Here is a 21,236-nt window from a genome sequence, read left to right as displayed (position 1 = left end):
TTTCAGTTTCTTTGCAACATGATTATAAATAGAAGTGAAGCCTTTTATGAGAGGAATTTTAATGATGCTCTTCCCAACATGAATTGTGTTTCCACTTAGATTTGCTAAATGGTGGCATGGGAATCGGACATGTCTAATTATTGCATTTTTTAAATTATCAGTCGTGTTATCATCCAATATTGTTTCTAAATTAGCACCGTGTGAGCAAAGAGTTTTGTTATGCTACAATATTTCTTCAATAATGTATGCATCCTTGTTTATTAAAAGATTGTCTAATTAATAGTCCCTAGGGTTCCAATTTACAGTAAAGTCCTTATTTCTTTCTTTAGTGCCTTGCAATAAAAAACAACAGAAGAAATCGAGACAGATAAATTATTGTCATTTAAAACTGTTTGCAATAACTTCTAATTATTAACACACAATTTTTCAGTCTTGTTTGTAAATTTAACCTGAAATGTCACAGTAGAGTGTTTGTGGCACAATTTAAACTGCAGATATCCTTACCTGGCTGACATCTGTGTAACTTCATTGTTTTAAACAGAACTATACCCTGAACCACGACCTTCCCTATGCTCTTTAGTAAGCACTAAGGCTATTTGATTCTATTTTGACCATGTCATGCAGTATCTGCAGAAATAGTGAATAGAATAGAGTTTGATGGAAGGAATGTCTTCAGCCAGGCTGTTGGCAGGAGTATATCCTACTTATCCTGCTGTGTTTATAAAGTCATCCAGATTATGTCTATTTTGCTATTTCGACCACATCAGCATTGCCTTAACTAACGATTCTCCCATATAAGATTTCACGTTTTAATACAAGAAGGGTGGGCTTGGTTTTGACTTCAGCAGAGGCAGGCGTAATCAGAATTCACTGGGAAAATCATGTTTAAATGGATTATATCCTTCTCTCTTCATTTGCTCTGAATTAAGTTGTCGCTGCACAGAGCAAAGGAGAGAGAAATGTCCGTTACTGGGCAAAGTGTGTCCGTGGCAACCCGTAATGTACACGCATTGCTGTGCCACTAACACCTGGGTCATCACAAGTCACTTAGCTATAATGAATCACAGAGTATGTAGAAGAAAGTTTTAAGGTGTCTAATTACCTTCCATTACCTAACAATTTGAAAATGTGTTTTACTGCCTCTTGGTAGTATAGTAGTAATGGTTTTGCTGGTTTTGTTCCTATTGGACTTCCCCCTCAAGTGCTCAGTGTTGTGATTGTGTTACAAACACGTCTCATGTAAGAAAGATCCTGAACCTCACCTAGGCTGTGGTGTTTCAGCAGACAGTATTCAGCTGGTTCTAGCTGAACAAACACTATTTTGTGTGATAGCAGAGCTGTAATTCATGAATAAACATAAAGCTTTTACAACTAAGAAATAATCAGAAAAGAAAATGAGAGGTTTTGCTACAACCACTTTGGAATGAAATAATTAATAATGGATCTATTCTGATGCTGCATTGTCTAACTCTATGTCTTTTTTTTGTTGGCAGTTGATGAAAACTGTGAATAAAATGTGCCCAAATATCACAAGAATTTATAATATTGGAAAAAGCAACCAAGGACTAAAGCTCTATGCTGTCGAGATTTCTGACAACCCGGGAGAACACGAAGTTGGTTAGGATTTAATCTAACTAAATCTGCTGAAGGGTGTTGGGATTTGGCTTTTTTTTTTTTTTAGTCCTCATTCTCTGTATCTGCAGTAATTATCACTGATGGAATTATATTCGTGGCAGCAAAGATTTCAAATGTATGTGGGAGGAACTGTAACGCTATATTTCTAAATTGGGAAGAGGAGGGTGAGCACAAATAGAAGGCATTTTGAATGTGGGATCAAATTCTTTAATGGTAATGAGCTTTATTCTTTACAGTAATAAAATAAAAGTGATTTTTAGTACTTGGGAATGGATTTTAGTTGTGGGGATTTATGTAGCTTTGGATAGAAATTTGCCTTTTCTATATGGGGTGAATGCACTGCAAGCAAAGACAGGTCAAATCTCCCAAATCATCTTTTGCTGGTGAGTGTTGGAGTACAATTTCCTACGGTGATATAATTATAATCAGTTATGTACAGTCACTGACTGTTACCTTTCAAGAACCTTAGCACCTGTCCCAATGAACTACCAGCAATGTATTTTTCTTATTTTTACACTATCAGAACTTTTAAAATCTACCTTTAACAAGCTGAAATTGTGAGTGTAATTAAAAATCTCTTTAATGAAATTTCAGTTTTGGAGGTTTTACACAGTTTTACACAGTGGCTTTAGATACCACTGATACATAAGCCTGTTCTTCTAAAATAGCAACAGAAATTATTTGTTTCTGTAAAGTCACGTTTTTGCCTACAATTTGTTCAGTTAAGGCATTTCTTCAACTCTCCTTAAGTAATATGTTGCTGATGGACATCAATGAAATTTGCTGCTCTGACTATGCTTCTGCCCCGTGTGTTTTCAACAGGTGAACCGGAATTTCGGTACATTGCAGGAGCTCATGGGAATGAAGTGCTTGGACGTGAGCTAATCCTTTTGTTAATGCAGTTCATGTGCCAGGAATACCTGGCTGGGAACCCTCGCATTGTACATCTCATTGAGGATACCAGGATTCACCTCCTGCCCTCAGTCAATCCGGATGGATATGACAAGGCATATAAGGCGGTAATATGATTATGTATATATCAAGGAGTTATTTTAGTTGTATTACATTAATGGAACATGCTTGTTTTGTCTTTATTTTTTTCAAAGGTGATATTTTACAAGCATTCAAAATAAACAAATTGAAAAATAAACACATCAGAGCAAATGGAAGCCACTGAAACCTCTAACTCAGAAAAAAAGCTGAAAGAAACGGTGTTCTATGTGACACTGGCTAACAGGAAGATGTGTATGGAAAGGAAGGTCACTAAGACTGCCAGAACAAACCATACTGAGGTGTTTAGATCAATGGGAACACCATTATGGAAAATGGAAAATTCATGCAGTCTGTTTCTCATGAGAAAACAAGCTAAGCACGTGAAAATTTGCATTCCTCTGCAGCTGAAATTTAATAGCGTGTCCTTAAGGAGAGCGCACTATGTTGGGCATCATAATAATTCAGTCTGGAAGAAGACAGACACCAGGAGGAAAAATTGCAGAGGCTGGTCAAATGCACTGGAAAATCTTCCAGGGCAGTCTGTAGAAGACTGGAATACAAAAGTTGCACTCACAGCCATGGAAGGGAATATATGCCCTCTCCATTGGAACCCAGGGGAAAACCAGTCTTAAATAGAAACCTTGAAATGAAAACAGAACATTTTGGCTAATCCCAAGTAATTTTTCACAAGTTTTGCTTCAGCTCATTGAAGCTTTCAGGCAAAATGAAAAAAAAAAAAAAGCCAGTTATTAATTTCAGTTAATTAAATAATTCATCCTTCCATTTCTTTGTATAGAACTATGTCTGACACATCCCCAGACACTTTGCCGAGGGCTCACAGGCTGTCATATTCTGAATGAAAATTTTTCTCTTTTTTTCCTTTTTTTTTTTTTTTCTCTGTTAAGGGTTCAGAATTAGGGGGCTGGTCTTTAGGACGATGGACTCAGGATGGCATTGACATCAACAATAATTTCCCTGATTTAAACTCTTTGCTTTGGGAGTCAGAAGATCAGAAGAAGAGTAAAAGGAAAGTTCCAAACCATCACATCCCGATCCCTGACTGGTACCTGTCTGAAAATGCCACTGTGAGTAAGACCAGAGAGAGGGGAATGCAAAGACTGGGGCAGGCTGAAAGAGTGAGCTTTCCAACATTCCTCAAGAAATTAGTAACTTGTAGGTGAAGTTACATACTTGGTCTAAGCTACCTGTTTAGGCTTCCTTCTTAGTCAATGGAAATAAAAATTCACCACAAAAGTACCATTCACCCCTGTATTTTGGGGGCAGTTCCCTTGGGAAGGGAACTGCTTCCTGGAGCATCCTTTTTTCCCTGGGCTATTGTGAAAACCTGGAGGACTCGATACCCAACTTTTAGGCAGCAACAGGTAGACAAAAAGAAACCCACCGCAGGGCTTGGTCCTGTGAATGGGTCTGCTCCCTAGTTTTGCAGTGTAGATGAGCTCTTTGCCAACTCAGTCGCCGCACAGATTTCTCCTGAGGTTTTCTTGGTGTTCTCATTTGAAATAACACAGCACACACTGAGGCATATGCAAAGCCAATGCAGTGTCTTATGCTAAAGTCATTTATTGCATCGCGGTGCCAAAAATTTAACTTATTTTTGCATGGCCTTTTAAATATAATGGCAACTATTTATAGTGGCTGTGATTCCCCCAGTTTGAGGGGAAGGGACTTAACTCTGGCAGTTCTGTGGGCTTTAGAGATATTTCTGTGTTTAAAAGTCCTTATTTCAAAACCTCATTTCAGCCGATGGTGGTGGGAGCAGTGTCACAGTCTGACAGTTTGACATCTGTGTTGGTTGCTGCTCCTGGCCTTGCTCTGCATAGATGTTCCTGATGTATAAATTACAAACATTAAGGTTTTGTTAGTTTTTATGGGTTTCGGTGACCTCCCAGGCAGGGCTGGCAGGCACTGTAATTTAAAGAAGCCCTTCTCCTCAGCCACAACTCTTGTGCTGGCTCCTCACTCCATGCTAAGAAGCTCACAGCGGGACTCCTGCGTCTGGTCTGCCTTTAAAATGAGATGATAAAATTTCACAGGTTGGATCAAAAGCCATTCTCTCTTTTTCTCCCAGGTGGCAGTTGAGACACGGGCAATAATAGCATGGATGGAAAAAATTCCTTTTGTGCTGGGTGGCAATTTGCAGGGGGGAGAGCTGGTGGTGGCATATCCCTACGATATGGTGAGATCAATGTGGAAAACCCAGGATTACACCCCTACCCCCGATGACCACGTCTTTCGCTGGCTTGCCTATTCCTATGCCTCCACGCACCGCCTGATGACAGACGCAAGAAGGAGAGCATGTCACACAGAGGACTTCCAAAAGGAGGATGGCACCGTCAATGGAGCCTCCTGGCATACCGTGGCTGGAAGTAAGTGTCTGTAGAAGCTGCAATTAGCAATTGCCTTGCTAAATACGCTAATGCCATCACTGCCTGGTGTATGTTGCAGTGGCAATGGTGGTAAAACATGAGCACCAAGAGGAGAATTTCCCTATCTGAACGTCTGTTCACTGCATTTCATCAGGTATCAGAGGGCTGAGGGAGACTGTGTCACTAATACCTGGTGACCATTTTATTTACTACTGATATTTCCAAAATTACACATGCAATACTTTCGTTTTATGGATTCTATACGTTCAAGATGTTTTTTCAGGACAAAACCAAACCAGTCCAAACCCACTGTTGGGGAGGAGCCTGTCAACCCTTGCCATCTCTGAGGGTACCAGCAGGAAAAATACTGCCAAACAGTAGAGGTACCCAGTGTCAGAGCTGAAGCAGCAACTCCCAAACTGGTCTGGGAGCCTGGCTCTCAGATTAGAAAATCATTATTTCATCTTCTTGCCTGCTGAACTCAGTGGCAGACCAGCCCCCACTCACATTCACTTTGAGTTGTAAAAACATGCCACAAAAGGCTGCTGCGTGCCTGCTACCATCCTATTTTTAAAATACACTTAATTACGCTTAAACTTCACATGGGCTCCGTAGGCATTTCTGCTGCCAGAATAAATTACAGATTGCATCGTTCACCGTATGCCCAAGCCTGTCACCCTGTCAAGGAGCGCAAAAGGGAAGCCGTGTCCTGTAGTGCAGACAAAGCATCGATTTCCAGGAAAGTCCAATTAGAAACACATTTTTAACAGCAATAAGTGCGGTTATCTCTATGGGTGTACACTTTGAGCGGGCTCAGAACAGGCACTCTGCTCATTCATCACAGCTCTGCTCAAAATGTTTGGTTTTTTAGACAATATATTCTATGAAATTAAGAAATTAGCTGTGCATCTGCTGTCACGTGAATGACAGTAGGAACAACTACAGCAGTAATGGCAAACAGATGCAAGCGCAGACCACGTTTTATTGGAGCTGGCTCTTGTTTGTAGCTTGCAGGTAGTTTCACTGCATAAACATTTCTAAATTTTGGACACAATTTTTATGGCTTTTACATTTGTCCGTGTGAAGTTAACGCTGGCCAGACTTTAAAGGCTAGAGCCAAGAATTAGCTTTTCAAATATTTTTTCAGAAGGTTAAAAAGTGCGGGGTGAATTCAGGGGGGAAGATTGAACTGCTTAGATCACAAGGCCAATGCCTGACAATACATTTCTATGCATTTCTGCAAATGCTAAAAAAACCCCTCTGAATGCTAACTTGGACACTTAATTATCTAATTTATGAGGTTAATTTTCCTAAGTGCTACAAGAAATATGATTATGAATCGATCCAGAAAAGATGACATTGGCCATGTCACTAACAGCTGTCACACTAAGTTACATTAAGTAACGATGTACAATATAGATGTTGAATAGTATCTTGATTTCTTCGTAACAATTGCATCTTGGATTTGATTCATCTGACTTTTTTTATTGCTTTATGATGTTTCTCATTATACTTTACATCCTACCCTCCTCCATTATAATAAGACTTCCCCTATAAATAGTTGCCATTATATGTAAAAGGCCATGCAAAAATAAAAATATTGCTCTTACTTCCCATTCTTTACACCTTGGACTCCAGACTAACCCTCAAAAGATGGGGTTTCCATTTGAGCTCAGCCTCCAGCCTGGGTGCAGGTTGGTTTCAGACCTCTTACCTACCTAGACAAATGGAAGAGAGTGATCTGTATTGCAGAGATATACGTGCACACACATATATATATTTCAGCTGATTGTTAACGAATGGCACCTTGTGTTGTAAAGGGTTGTCCAAAAATAATTCTAGGTTTGGAGACAGATTTCCCCTATGTTTTTTCACTCTATAATTCCACGATTATATAGATATAGTTGTATAGCTCACTCCACTTTTTCTACTTATTTGCCTTTTACATCAACACGTAACACTTTCTTCTCCTAAACTCCTGCTTGTTTAATGTCTGACCTGAAGGTGTCACCCCAATATATTGCTTGCAGAAAGATGTCCCCCCATCCTTTGGTATAGGTGTCATCTCCTTGCTGTACCCCACCTTGAAGCTGTCCACCCTTTCTCTCCTCACCCTCCTGCTGCCGTGCCTTACTGTGATCATCCATATAGACCTTTTGCTGTTCATGCCATGGGAAAATGTGTAAGGGATTTTTCTAATTCCTTTTCGGCACCAGGGAGTCCATAGAGTAGTGTGTGCACCACAGATATCTTGTACAGATATCAAACACCTTCGCGTGCCTTTGAAACCTAGTCATGCTATTTCTTGCACATAGTTTTGGCTGCAATGAATGCAAGTTCTTCAGCAATTTCACATCTAACCTTTCTGCACTGGATGAACTGCACAAAGGCAAAGAACAGATGAATTTGATTTTACTTCCAGTGTTCTCAAGGCTGGATTTGCGTCTTTCAGACACTACACAGAGAGTTGCTCTTGGCAACGTTAAGCCATTTTCTTAAATACATGTATTAAAACAGAGCAATTACTGTGTATTGCAAAACATTTCACAATAGATTAATCAGGTTGCAATACTGTATGTGAGGGGAAAATAATTGTGGCTGTTTCTCAAACGGTGAGGAAGCACATTTATGCAGAGTAGCATATGCCACTGTCTGATATTTAGGCTTTCCCCATGGTCAAAAGTGAAAATCTTAACATCTGTATTATATAATCTTCCTGCTCTGCATCCAAAAGGCACTGAGGGCTCGTTAAATACTTGACTACTGCTCTGTGGTAATTGGATAGGACCAGAGTTTTTTTAACTCTTTTCAATCAGAACCATTTGGTTAATGTATTTCCTCCTAAACATTGCCATTGTAAAATATAAAAATTAATGATCATTAATAAACATCTAAAGATATTTTTTTTTTACTATTCAAAACTCAGATGGAAAAAAAGAAATTATGTTCTCATCACTTCTTCCTCTAGTGTTTATGTATCGTGTTATTGGTGTGATTGTGGAGAACTAATAAATGGAATTTTCAAAAGAAAAAAAATTGCAAAAAATAGGAGAGAAAACCAGAAAACGGAAATGTTCAAGATCTGTATCTAAATATAATCTTCCTTAGTGCCCAAGACCTTTGGAAAGTGCTCTCTGTAACGTAGACTGCAGCTTCTCAGAGGTCAGAGGCACTGAGGTTCCTGGGTTTTGTTAGGATACATTTCTAAGGGAAATCCCTATTGCAGAGCAGCAGTGCAGATTCCAGTCCTCTTTAAAGCCGTTATAGGGAGCAAACAGAATAGATCCTTGCATTCCTTACTACGTAACAGGCACTATATGCAACTTAAAAGAACTTTTACTACCTTGATTTTTCTGGCTTTCCTGTCATCTAGGTTACTCACCTGTGAAAACATTTAGACTGAGAAACTACTTCATCAGCTGTTCTGATAAATCATTTTTACAAAACAATTACTGAGCAACCAGTATTCTGTGTGCTGCCTTGTGAGTTGCATAAATTCAGTTAATGGCTGCACATCCATGGAAGCTAACGTAGACCGTCCCATTTCTACCCAGGGCAATCATAAGCAAGAGCTGCTCCAAGGAAATGTGTCCAGGATTAGTGAAGTTTAGTGCTTTCTTAAAAGCAAAGCGCAATTTTTTTTCTGTAAAGAGAGACCTCTGCTAATGTCTTCCCAGCATGAGAAGAGCAACAGAGCTGGTGAAGGGGTCTGGAGCACAAGTCTTGTGAGGAGCGGCTGAGGGAGCTGGGGGTGTTCAGCCTGGAGAAAAGGAGGCTGAGGAGAGACCTTATAGCTCTCTACAACTCCCTGAAAGGAGTGTGTGCCGAGGTGGGGGTCAGTCTCTTCTCCCAAGTAACAAGCAATAGGACAAGATGAAATGGCCTCAAGTTGCACCATGTGAGATTTAGGATGGATATTAGGAACAATTTCTTTACTAAGAAGGCTATCAAGCATTGGAACAGGCTGCCCAGGGAAGTGGTGGAGATCCCTGGAGGTATTTAAAAGACAGGCAGAAGTGGTGCTGAGGGATATGGTTTAGTGGTGGGTTTGTCAGTGTCAGGGTGATGGTTGGACTTGATGATCTTAAAGGTCCCTTCCAACCTAAATGATTCTATGATTCTATTTGTTCCATCAATATAATAGAAAATTTATCTGGAATTAGTTTCATTTTTTTGTTTGCTTTCTGCTAAATCTCTGTTTCCTTTAAGTTTTGTGATAGCAGAAGGGCGCTCCTCTTTGCAGCACAGGAATTGAGGATGATGATGCTGGACTGACACGGTGGCCCATGCTGTCATGGTGCAGTCTTGTGTCCTCTGTTTTGAACGTGTTGATGGTCTTTGGAAAGCCTTGTTTTGTTAAATGCATAGCTGTGACGTTACTCTGGTGCTTTATTATAAGAGACACAGCATTTCTAAAATACTCTGCCAGACCTGCAGACTAAGCCAGCTAGAAAAATACCCAGTTTGTGTTTAAATAAGTTATATTACTTTGCAGAAAATAATCAGATCTGATCAATAGATTAACAGAGGATATAAAAATGTTTCTTCCTTTGCCTCCTATTGACAGGCATAAATGACTTCAGTTATCTGCACACAAACTGCTTTGAGCTGTCCATCTACGTTGGCTGTGACAAGTATCCCCATGAGAGCGAGCTGCCCGAAGAATGGGAAAACAACCGCGAGTCCCTGATTGTTTTCATGGAACAGGTATTTGACAGAAGAATAACTTCTGAATAACTCGATGACTCCTTTTGGATTGAAAGGGAGTTAAAGGTTTCAGATATTTTCCTTGCATTGCTAATTACATGATTATTGTTATTTGTGTTAGAAACCTTACTATAAGCAATACTGACACATAGCTTCAGCCAGGGTGTTTTAACTTAGGAGGACAAAATAATGAAGCTTGTTAAAATCTGACATGAGTTCTGAGCTTGCTAGAAATGACTGCCAGAAAAAAAATACCCTTACGTCTGTTGCTTTATCTGTTTGTTTTATCTATCTCTTGGATTTGATGCCTCAGGAATTCTAACAGAATTTGTAAGCTGGTTCAGAAGCAGCTAATGCCTGGAAGGCTGATACTGGGTTAATAATGATAGTTTAAAATTGTGTGAACCATAATGTAGGAATAGAATACACTTAATTCACACATGGAACTAACGTTTTGTTGTGTCTTCCTAATGATAGTACTGTTCCTTGTTGTGTAATATATATTTGTTTATTCTCTCAATAGGTCCATCGGGGCATCAAAGGCATAGTGAAAGATGCGCATGGAAAGGGAATCCCAAATGCTGTTATTTCAGTGGAGGGTGTTAACCATGACATTCGCACAGGTAAAAAAAAAAAAAAAAAAAAAAAACAAAACAAAACACAAAAAACCCCATCAGTGCAAATGAACAGATTAATGGTTTAACGCAAAATACAGAACCTCATTGCAACTTTGAACTCTTTTCTGAGAAAGGCCAGCGGAGTCTACAGTTCAAGTGGCGTGTTGCAGAAGGAGTGGCACAAGAGGAGGGAGTCACTTTTTTCCATGGTGCACCTGCACAGACAAGAACAGAACTATGGCTTTCCTCTCTGCCCCCCTTCCTCTTTCCATCTCCTTTAAAGTGTTGAGCAAATAGCCTTTTGTCTGCCCAAAATCAATTGCCTGAGTAAGGTTGTGTCTAAAGAACTCTTATTACTTCTTTTCTGATGTAAAGGTAGGGCAAATCTAGCCCAGAACAGTTATAGAGCCAAAAAACAAGGGTGTAGGTAACGCCTTGGTGGGCGAAGAGTGTTTCTTGGGCTATTAACAGTTACAGGACTGTGAATGTGTTAGAGATGTGATTTAAAGCCATGTCCAGAGGAGGAACAGCTGTTGCAGGGAAGGGGGAGTTTCACAACCTGAAGAGTCTCCTGCAAAACATCACAGCTTTGTAAAAGATCATTTAATGGGGCTCAGAGGAGACACTGCTTTGCAGGGTTGAATCTCAGCCTGGAGAATTTCTTTTCAATACGTATAGTTTTAAAAAACCACACAAATGGCTGTTTGCCTTGTTAGCACAGTCTTCATCTATACCCAGACACAGATATGTATACTCAGAGTAAATTCTAAGCCGATTTAATGGCCTGGAACATAATTATGGCACTAAATAAAGAACTGCTTTAAATAGACACTAGCAATTACAAGATTAATAGTAATACCTGAAATTTTTTGTTGGCGTATAGAGGAGCGGGCGGGATAGTGTCCAACAGCCATTGTGTTGTGTAGGGACTGTACTGTGATTTAAGACATGCAGTCATCTATAATAGAGAAAGAACAGAGGGGATGTAGTAAGGAGATGAGCCCGTGGAAAGAAATACCCAAAGAAGATGCCAGCTGGAGTCTTTAGTGATTGCAGCAGAGCTGCCTGGCATGCAAAGTTCTGTTTGCAAGAGGTTAAGAAGGTTTCTGTTGGATGTTTATGGAAAAATAGCATCATGTTGAATAATCTGACAGATCACATTGTTGTGTACTCTAGGTTTGGTTCAATATTAGAACCAGGAATGCTAAAGCTGTGTATTTTTTACATCCTGGCTGACATTCTGGGTTTCATTAGCTGCCACTTTGACTTGCTACAGTATGGCACTCTTTGACACGTATGTCAAAGGCTATGGAATATCACAGAACTTTAGATAAGAGACTTCTAAATCTTTCATGTTTGCTGCAGCAGATTATCTGAGCCAATAATAAATCTTGGGATATCTAACTTAGTTTACATTAATTTTATTTCAGTGCTACTGTGTGTCTGTTGTAAAAGAAAACATTCAATGACAGATATTTAATTAAACGATAATGATTCTGCCTTAAATATTTCAAAATGGGACCCCTGGGAAATGATAGTGGGAATGACCGAGTAAGTGCAATAGGTGATCAATCTCTAGCTCTCGGTACACTGGATTGCCACATAAAAGAAAAACCAACAGCTTAAATGTACATACAGAAAAGAGTCCTGGTGGAATGTGTAATAAATGTGCAAGATCCCAGAATCCACCTTGTAACGCTTGGGGAATCTTGCAGCTATTTAAATCCAAGCCTAAAGCTGAGCTTCTATGGCTCAAGGCCATCTGCAATTGTTAGCAAAAATAAAAGTACTTATTTCATTCTTTTTAATTCTTCTTTTTAATGAGGCATGTTTAAGCTGACACTCTGTTTGGGAATCACTTTATAGATGGGAACATAAAAGCTCTCTATCTTGTTTTATATTATACGGATAACAATATATGTCTCATTAGTCTTTGAAACTAAAGAATTTGTGTTGGAGCCAAAAAGCTAAAATGACAAGTATAACTCCAGAGAAAGAATGCAAATTGTCAGCATTCTTCTTTCACTTATGGCTTTATAAATGAAAACTGTACCCTTTTAAGTCTTTGAGTTACCTTGATATAAAAATAGGCCAAGTAGGAGAAAAATCATGGCCACTATTCATTTAACTTTTGTCTAAAAGTGAGCTAGGCTATACAGTATTACTATTTCTTTGACACATTAATGTGGCTGACTACCCTGTAGAACCAGAAAAAGTTGTCTGTTAAAGGCCTCTAATCACATTTACTTGTTTGAGAAAATTTCTCTGCTTCTTCCTCCTGGACAAAAAAAAAAAGTGCATGGAAAGCACTTCTTTTTTTACTTTCTCTTGGACGTACAATGTATCTTATGGGAAGAGAGGGTTGCTGACACTAAGCTAACAATATTAATAGGCTAATTTAAGTCATTGATTCTGAGACTAAGAGCTTTGTGGAAAATTATTCCATTTTCTCTTGATGCAGATGTAACTATTGATTAAGGCTGAGTGATTACACATTGTTATGGTTAGATGTGGACTGTGCTCGATGAGATAACCTTTGGAAAAGAGTTCATCCATGGGATGACCAAATGCAACTGGGCACCTTTTTTCCCCATGGTGCAAAGGCAGTTTTGTGGGTTGCTTCCTGTAATTGCACGTTTTGGAAATCTCAAAGCAAATCTCGATGAAGAAACCTGTTGTTTCCTTCTACTGAAACACTTTTGTATCACAGCCAGCATCAGAGTCCAAAGAAAGATGCACATTTCTCTGTGATTTTTGCAATAAAACATAATTCATTTAATTTCACAGAAAGTTCAGAGAAATTTTTATGAATATAAAATTATGCATATAATATTTTATTAAGTTTTTTGTAAGTTTCATGTTATTTCGGTATACATTATCTAACAAACCCCAAAGATTTTGAAGTAGCATTTAGTAATATCTAATCACATTAGTCTAAGCTAAGCATAGTTCTGGTATTAAAACTCTCCAGCCTCATTCCTGGCTGCCTGATCAGTAGAGAAAAATTAAGTTTTAGTTGTTTCATGCACTGAGTGTGCAGCACTATGGCAGCTTTCCTGGAGAGCCCTTTTGTAGGTAACAGAGCATTAGGGTAGATTTTTATAATAAATTTTAATTAGTAAAATTTTTTTCATTTAAGTGTAAATATGGCACTCGATTGTAAAAAAAGGTCTGTCCTATCGGGCTTAAAGAGTGTTCCCCTTAATTGAAGTGTTTATGGAGTCATCTGACATGTTTAATTTGTAATGATACTATCCTTGTAGTTTTATGCATTGCTATTTTATCTAAGAAGACATGGCAATTCTTTTCCAGACTCAATAGGAGGAGATAGATGTGGTCTGCCTCCAGCCTGCTCCCACTGGAGCCTATTCTTTTAGCAAACCTATTATTTACTGAATTTATCTGTATTTTTAATTGTGTTTCTCTTGCCATCTGCTCTGAAATTTTTTACCTACTACATTTAATCTGATTTTCAAAAAAAAAAAACACCATTTAGCCTGGTATTAAATTCTGGGCAATGACAGCTGACAGAAATACTAATGCCTACTTACTTGTAAATGGAAAGGAGGCAAAGTGCATCCTGCTAACGGTTTAATATCCAGCTTTGTAAGAATTTCCCGGTGGAGTGTGAATGTGTAGACTTTTTTTCTGGCCTTGTGAGCAGGGTTGTGATGAACTGTCAGGAAAATGTGGGTCAGTTTCGAGGTCCAGGGGCTAAAGCCAACCTCTGAGCAGGGCTGCGTTCACAGCTACGCACGGGGTGATATGAAGCCTTTTGCCAGCCCTGTAGTATCACCAGAGCATTTACAGCTAAAAATGAGTCCTTAGGGGTAAATTCAAGAAACCTGGGCTTTGGTGAAGGTGCCAATGGACAGAATAATAAGGCAGAAATTAATAAGATCTTCTAAGAGAGCCCTTCGTAAAAATGCCTGAGTCCTGAGAACTAGAAAATCTGGCCCTCAATCATCACCCCAAGCAGGGTCAAACTTGCTGAAAAAAAAAAAAAAACCCTGAGCAAGCTGCTATGCACGAACTGACCCGATCGAGTCTGCTGTGTGCACACAATTTCACACTTGCTTTCAGAAACTGCAGTATCAGGCTATAGTTGACATTGCTGTTTTGCTAACGCTTCCTGTTTGAAAACATGTTTTTCATCTTACCAACCCCTAACTTAAAACCCTATTTCTTTAAACAGCAGCTGGCTAGTCTGATCTTTTCCCAAGTATAATATGTTTATGCAAATCATTTTTAGCTTTCGCAACACACTGCATTGCAAGTAACCCAAGGCTAGTGAGAGTAAGGCTGTCAGTTCTCATCAGTGCTAAAAACACCCAACCCCTCCTCGTACAAGAGATGATGCATTTTTATTTTTATATAGAATTGCGTATCTGAATATGCACTTTCATTCCACAGTGGGTTTTCCCAGGACAGAGTGCAAAACTGATTTTAGATATTAGTGTTTCACCTTTTTCAGTCCACAGCTAAGCATACTTGCTAGTTAAAATAATATTTAAAAAGAAGTCTAAACCCATCCTTATGTACATGTGAGTAACCTGAGATCATTTATGGGGAAAAAAAGAAGAAAACAAAAAGTCTTGATTCACCAAGGTGTTAAAATACATCTTGCTTTATGCATGAGTAATTTAGTTGATTACAGGAGCTCTCCTCATGCATTTACAGGTAAGCAAGTGGTTAAATACCCTGACAAACTATAGTTTGTAGGAAAATTAGTGTAATAAAACTCAATGTAAGATTTTATAGAAGGGGATATGAGTTGATATTATGCATTCAGTTGCTTTGCATACTAAATAGCACCAAAATGCCTGTGTCCAGGCGGTCTGGCCAGGATCATGAGTGTGATGGGGGTACCCCACTGGGGCTTCTCTTGATTGCTTAGTTACAATTAGTTTGGGGCAGGTCTCTTATACCCTTCAGGAATCACCAACCAGTACAAGGTAACCCTTTGCCTCAGGATCTTCCTGACTTCAACTGACAAAAATTTTAGGCCAAATTGAAGCCCGTTGTCCTTTTTTCATCATTTCACAGAATCGCAGTCTAGCAGGGGTTGGAAGGGACCTCTGGAGATCATCTAGTCCAACCCCCTGCCAAAGCAGGGTCACCCAGAGCAGGTTGGACAGGAACACATCCAGGTGGGTTTGGAATATCTCCAGAGAAGACAACTCCACACCCTCTCTGGGCAGCCTGTTCCAGGGCTCTGCCACCCTCAAAATAAAGAAGTTTTCCCTCACGTTCAGATAGAACCTCCTGTGTTCCAGTTTGTGTCTGTTGCCCCTTGTCCTGTCTCTGGGCACCACTGAAAAGGCCTGACCCCATCATCTTGACACTCGCCCTTTAAATATTGCTCACCATTGATGAGGTCCCCTCTCAGTCTTTTCTTCTCCAGGCTGCACAGCCCCAGGTCTGTCAGCCTTTCCTCATCAGAGAGTTGCTCCATTCCCTTGATCATCTTTGTAGCCCTCTGCTGGACTCTCTCCATTAGTTCCTTGTCTTTCTTGAACTGGGGAGCCCAGAATATTGAAAAATTTGTTTGAGGTGTGTTTTCCTGCAGGTTTGGCAGGACAAGGAGGGGTACATGTGATGTGGGGCAACCTCACTGACACCCTCCTGGTGTGAGGATGAAGGGCTGCTGCCTGTGGTGTCATCTTATCTGTGTGGATCCGTTTCTGTATTTTCATAAACAGCGCCTTCTTCAAGGAGAAAGAGCCACTGTCCTGAAACCATCTCTTTTCCTCCCAGGAGCTGATGGGGATTACTGGCGTCTTCTCAACCCGGGGGAATACGTGGTGGGCGTGAAGGCAGAGGGCTACACTGCCGCTACCAAGACCTGCGAAGTTGGCTACGACATGGGAGCCACCCAATGCGACTTCACCATCTCTAAAACCAACCTGGCGAGGATCAAGGAGATCATGAAGAAGTTTGGGAAGCAGCCGATCAGCATGTCCATGCGGCGGCTCCGGCAGAGGGCTCGACAGTGGCGGCAACAACGATAGACCTCAGCCTGGTAGCCCAGGACGTCCACAAGCTCTGCTTCTCTCAGCCTGGCTGTAGTCGTAGTGAGAGTTACATAGCCCACCTCTTCATACATATTTCTCTGCACGAGGCCTTTCTGTTAGTGGAGCTGGATGAATAGCGGAGGGTTTTCAGGTTTGGCAAAAAATCAGAAACAAAATTCAAGTTGAACCAAAATAAGCCCTGGGTCGGGGGGAGAGGCAGGAAGAATGTAGAAAGATGTTTTGAGTTAACCTGGAATGAATTTTTTGCTTGTTTTGGGTTATTTAATCCTTTGTAAATCTGTTTTCTTTAAAAATAGAGAAAAAGGGGGAAAAGAGAGATTCTTATAAAGGAGAAGTGTTGCTTTGAACAAAAAACTGAAAAATGTTGTTTCTAAAGTACAAAATTGGTATATTTTTGCAATTACAAAAAGTTTTGGCACTCTTTATGTTTTATTCTCGTATGGGAGAGTAAGCTGAGTCCGGTTAACTGCTGCTGCTGAATATCATTAAAATTTGTGTTAAAATTTCAGTCCCCATTTCCTTGAAAGCCCCCCTGTTGACAAGCACCATAATATCTGGGGAAAAAGTCTGAAGCGAATAACCCACTTTAGCATTTCTGCTTGGGTTGGTTGTATTTACGGATGTCTTGTGATTCCAGAGTTTAATGCTAGGAGTGTTTTCTCCTCTGGCTTTTTAAGGCTGCGTTTTTACTTCACGAACTAAACCTAATGAAAAGGGTATGGGATAAGGACCACTGCAGCGCTGTGGCACAGCACCCCATCTCTAATCTGGGAGAAGGACTTGAAACTAATTCTTTCTTGTGGATACAGCCAGTCGTATTGTGTGTATGAGAGGAGAGGATTGGTCATTGATATGTGCGTAGTCCACAAATCCACTGATATCATCTTTTTTCTTGATTTTTGGCCTGCCTATAAGTGCCTTTTGTGCTCGTTACACCTTGTGCCACTGTCTTCTATGACATGCAAGGGATTTTATATTCCTCTGCATGGTATGCTCATCTTGCCACTGCAGCTGCTGCTGCTTTTTTGGCCTTACAACTCTATGGGAACAGGACTTGTGCTTCATTATTGGCTTTTAAGTTACCAAATTGTACAGCAGGATGGGATTGAGGTTAAAGATGCAGATCAGATCTAGGAAAGAATGAACTAAATAAACACTGGACAAAGTATCAGCTGGTAAAAATCAACTTTGCTCTCTTAGCTTCAATGTTACGACCTTAATTATTGCAAACAAAGGGTCAGCTGTATGATTGTAGCCAGTCAAGAGTCTGTGGTTAAATAAACATCTCTTAATATGCTTGGTAGAAAGACTACAGTAGACACTTCCAAATGCAATTCTATTTAAAACATTTTAATTGCTATTACAGTTTTTGCCTATTTTATATGATACTTGGAAAAGGCATTCACCAACATATGATTCAAAACTGAGGAAAAATAAAGTGCAAGTAGAAAACTTAGTGTAAAAATACCACGTGCCATCTGTATTAAATCTTTTTTTCTTGTCAACAAATCTTGTAAACACACAAGAGGCAAAAGGTTGTGGAATGAATAATATAATCACGAACCCTTGTATGATAAGTAGTCAAATTCTTAAATTTCTTTGACAATTCCAGCCCAAGCTTGTTCTGCAGATACCATTAAAAAATGGCAAGGCATCAAGGGCTCAAAGAAAATAGAGTGCATACATAATTTTCTATAACTGAAATTGTGGAACTCCAGCTCCCAGTCAACATCATTTAAATTAAGTAACGGAGGTAAACAAATGATCCAACCATTACATTAGCATTTGGAATTACATTTTACTTATTTCACTCTATTTATCACCCTTGCAATATTCTTTATATCATATATTTTTGTATAGCAAATATAACAGCAACCCATCAAGAAGGGGTTTTGTCAGCTGAGAAAGGATTAATGGTGTCTTTGTGCAGGTGGTGATGTGAAATAGTTTTGGAATATGGAGTTATGACAGCAGACAATTTGTTAGTAGTTTAATTTGGCTTGTTCGTTGGCATATGTAGATTTTGTTACCACCACAACAGATCAGGACCATACACGATCTTTTGTGTTATGAACTGATGGAGTTTCTTAGGTGGCTTCTCTCTGGATTCCCACAAAGGCTACCCGGTCATCTTCCCGGGGGGTGGTTGGCATGCACAGGTAAATGAGGAACTAACCAACCAAATTTAGATCACTCTGATGATCAGATTGAAGGTGGAAACCACTATCTTAGTCCTGGCAGGTCAGTTCTTTCTACCTTGAAATGATTTTTCAGGCCAGTTTGAGATTGACTTTACAAACCTAGGGGTCCCTATGCTTTGTTCTCAGGTATGAGGTTAACTCAACGAGAAGTTATTTTTTTATTTGGAAGTGGATTTGATGGGAAATTCTTTGATGTATATTAGCTGAAATGAGATGGACTCTGATTACTGAGGACCTGAGTAACATCAGATGCTGAAGACAGTGGTCTTGGTGCGCTTTACTGGTCATGACTAGTGCTTACACATACTTGGGCACAGCAGAACTATGACTAATGCAGGTGACCTTACTCCATTTTAGTCCAGGCATTACTAAATAAATGGCCTAATAGCTGTCAAGCGTACTTGTCTGTGCAATTATTTTTTGATTGTCCAGCACCTTTACACTGGAAAACACCCAAGTTAAAGGAATTTTACTAAAAACTTCAGATGTGTGAATATCTCGTGCTGAGATAGGGTGCTTATGCCTGCCCTGAATATAACAATACTGAACCGATATGTGCTCAATTTGCTGCTATAGTTATGCACTCGGGAGTTAAAATGTTCATTTTCTTTGCAGTACATAGTAATGCTATTTAACCTTTAGACAGATCCAAACCAATAATTCTGGATACTGGTGTTTTCTGTTTATCTGCCTTTTCCATGTCTTTAAACAGTTAATCTTTTCTAAACTCCATGCTTTCAATCTCTTTTCCTTTTAGTGTTGTAGGAAAACAGGTAACCCTACAGAAACGACAGGAAATAAAACTTGAGGATGGATACGATCCTTTTATAATTACAGACCCATTTTAACAGCTACTTATGCCAGGACTTTGCTAAACTTTGATCACCGTTGATATAAAAGAAAAAAAAAATACAATCCCTTCCAAGTAATAAAGAAATTGAGCTGCACAATTCCATCCTCACAGCAAAGGTTAAACAAATAAAAGGTTAAAACAGGACATATTCCACTCTCCTTGATAATACCCGCCATCAGTAATCTGCTCCCTTGCACAACCCTGACAATCATAAAATACAGTGGGAGCAGGCTGGCTTCTCCTTGACTATCTATGTCATGCTATCCAGCTATTCATTTTTTATCTGTTTAATTATCATATCCTGGTTTTTCTCATCCATCTTAGTAACTACAAGTACAGTAACCTCTCAAAGACAGATCTCAGTATCCGCAAATCAGCTTGGGAATGCTGAAGCCAATAAAACTGTATCTACTAAAACTATACCTACCTACAAATGTTGGTATGAGTGTAGTGAATTTTGGCAATCTCTAACCCTAATTTAACCTGCTGGCACCGAAGGACTGTTAGGAGCATCTAAGTATCCTTTTGACCAGGAGGTTGAGCTCTGTGTAAGTAAAGCACATTGATAAAAGTGAATGTAAATGAAGTTATTGACTATGCTGGTGAAGAAATGCAATTTTTTGTTGGATATTTTAAGCCTGTCACGTATTTTCAGCTTCTGTCACCAATTACTTTTCCTTTTTTTATCCATGCATAGTTGTGGGTTTTTTCCTCTAGCTTCAGCTCATTATTTTCAGTGAATATGGGACATCTTCTCAAAGTGCGGATTTCAGCAGTCAGTGAGCGAGTGATACAGCCAGATTCACTCGCCTCTTTTATTATGCTGTGGTAGGTGGTTGACCTTTTTGAGAAACACCGGAACAGAGATGAGTTAACTTGAAATAGAGTACAAGTGGTTCCACACCAATGACTTTAACTAGTTAACCTTTAAAAATTGGCATATACTATATTTGCTATGGGTCTAAAAATGCCTGAGTTTGGAGGCAAATGTGCCTCTCTACCATTTATCTTTGTTATCGATCTCTGTGTGAATTCAGTCATAACACCGTAAGCCTGAGGGAGGAGGTATAAAAGCACATACAAGCCACATAAATTGTGGTAGCATCGCCTCCTGCTGCGGTACGCCACTGTGCCGGCATGGAAACACCCCAGGACAAACAGCCCTGTATACACCCACCAACTATCCGCAGGAGCCCAAAGAAGCTCTATTTCATACTCACCAAGAGGATACAACTTCCCAAATGTTGTTTTTCTTTTTTACTGGAGCAGTTACACACGCGGAAAGTGATTTTTATAGTTGATTTCATGGATAATTTTATCACCACTTTTGTCTCTGCTTCTTTGTGCTATCGTAGTGGCATGCAGTTTTCTCAGTCCTTAATAAACCCTTTTGGGCTTCAGGTGATTAACTTAACAGAAGTTTTAGATTTTTATTCTGGTATTTCCTTAATTTTCCAAGTTTAAATCACACCTATACACTTAGCCTAATGTGCTTGCTAGTCTTTAATTTCTTTTTAAAGGTCATTTAGGTTGAGATGGCCTTTTTCTATTTCGCTGTAACACTTTAATATGATTTTTGAGCCACAAAATTTATGTTCAATGAAGCCATCACGGTGAATGCAATCTTGTGCCTGCAACAGTAAGTCACTAAATAACCATTCTCTGCCATCTTCCACTGAAATGATCACCATTTTACAGCATGCACAGCCAGTTTAAGTCTAGGTGAGACTTACAAACCCACCAAGTCCACATACAGATTTGTAGGACAATTTGTTGATCAGTTGTTGTGGTGGCTTCTCTGTCCTCTT

At 39.5% G+C, this 21,236-nt stretch overlaps 1 protein-coding gene across 1 annotated transcript in view; it reads left to right on the top strand.

The window, feature by feature from the left end:
• Positions 1-16,350, top strand: part of CPXM2 (carboxypeptidase X, M14 family member 2) — a 70,034-nt gene extending 53,684 nt beyond the window's left edge. Inside the window, exons 7-13 of the mRNA XM_074158888.1 lie at positions 1,494-1,617; positions 2,458-2,654; positions 3,534-3,713; positions 4,718-5,015; positions 9,583-9,722; positions 10,246-10,345; positions 16,097-16,350. Of these exons, the coding sequence (XP_074014989.1) occupies positions 1,494-1,617; positions 2,458-2,654; positions 3,534-3,713; positions 4,718-5,015; positions 9,583-9,722; positions 10,246-10,345; positions 16,097-16,350 (1,293 nt within the window). The remainder of the gene's footprint in view (positions 1-1,493; positions 1,618-2,457; positions 2,655-3,533; positions 3,714-4,717; positions 5,016-9,582; positions 9,723-10,245; positions 10,346-16,096) is intronic.
• The last annotated feature ends 4,886 nt before the right edge of the window (positions 16,351-21,236 follow it).

This window comes from Numenius arquata, chromosome 15, assembly GCF_964106895.1.
Source record: "Numenius arquata chromosome 15, bNumArq3.hap1.1, whole genome shotgun sequence".
NCBI lineage: Eukaryota > Metazoa > Chordata > Aves > Charadriiformes > Scolopacidae > Numenius > Numenius arquata.
This window is presented reverse-complemented; position numbering and strand designations above follow the sequence as displayed.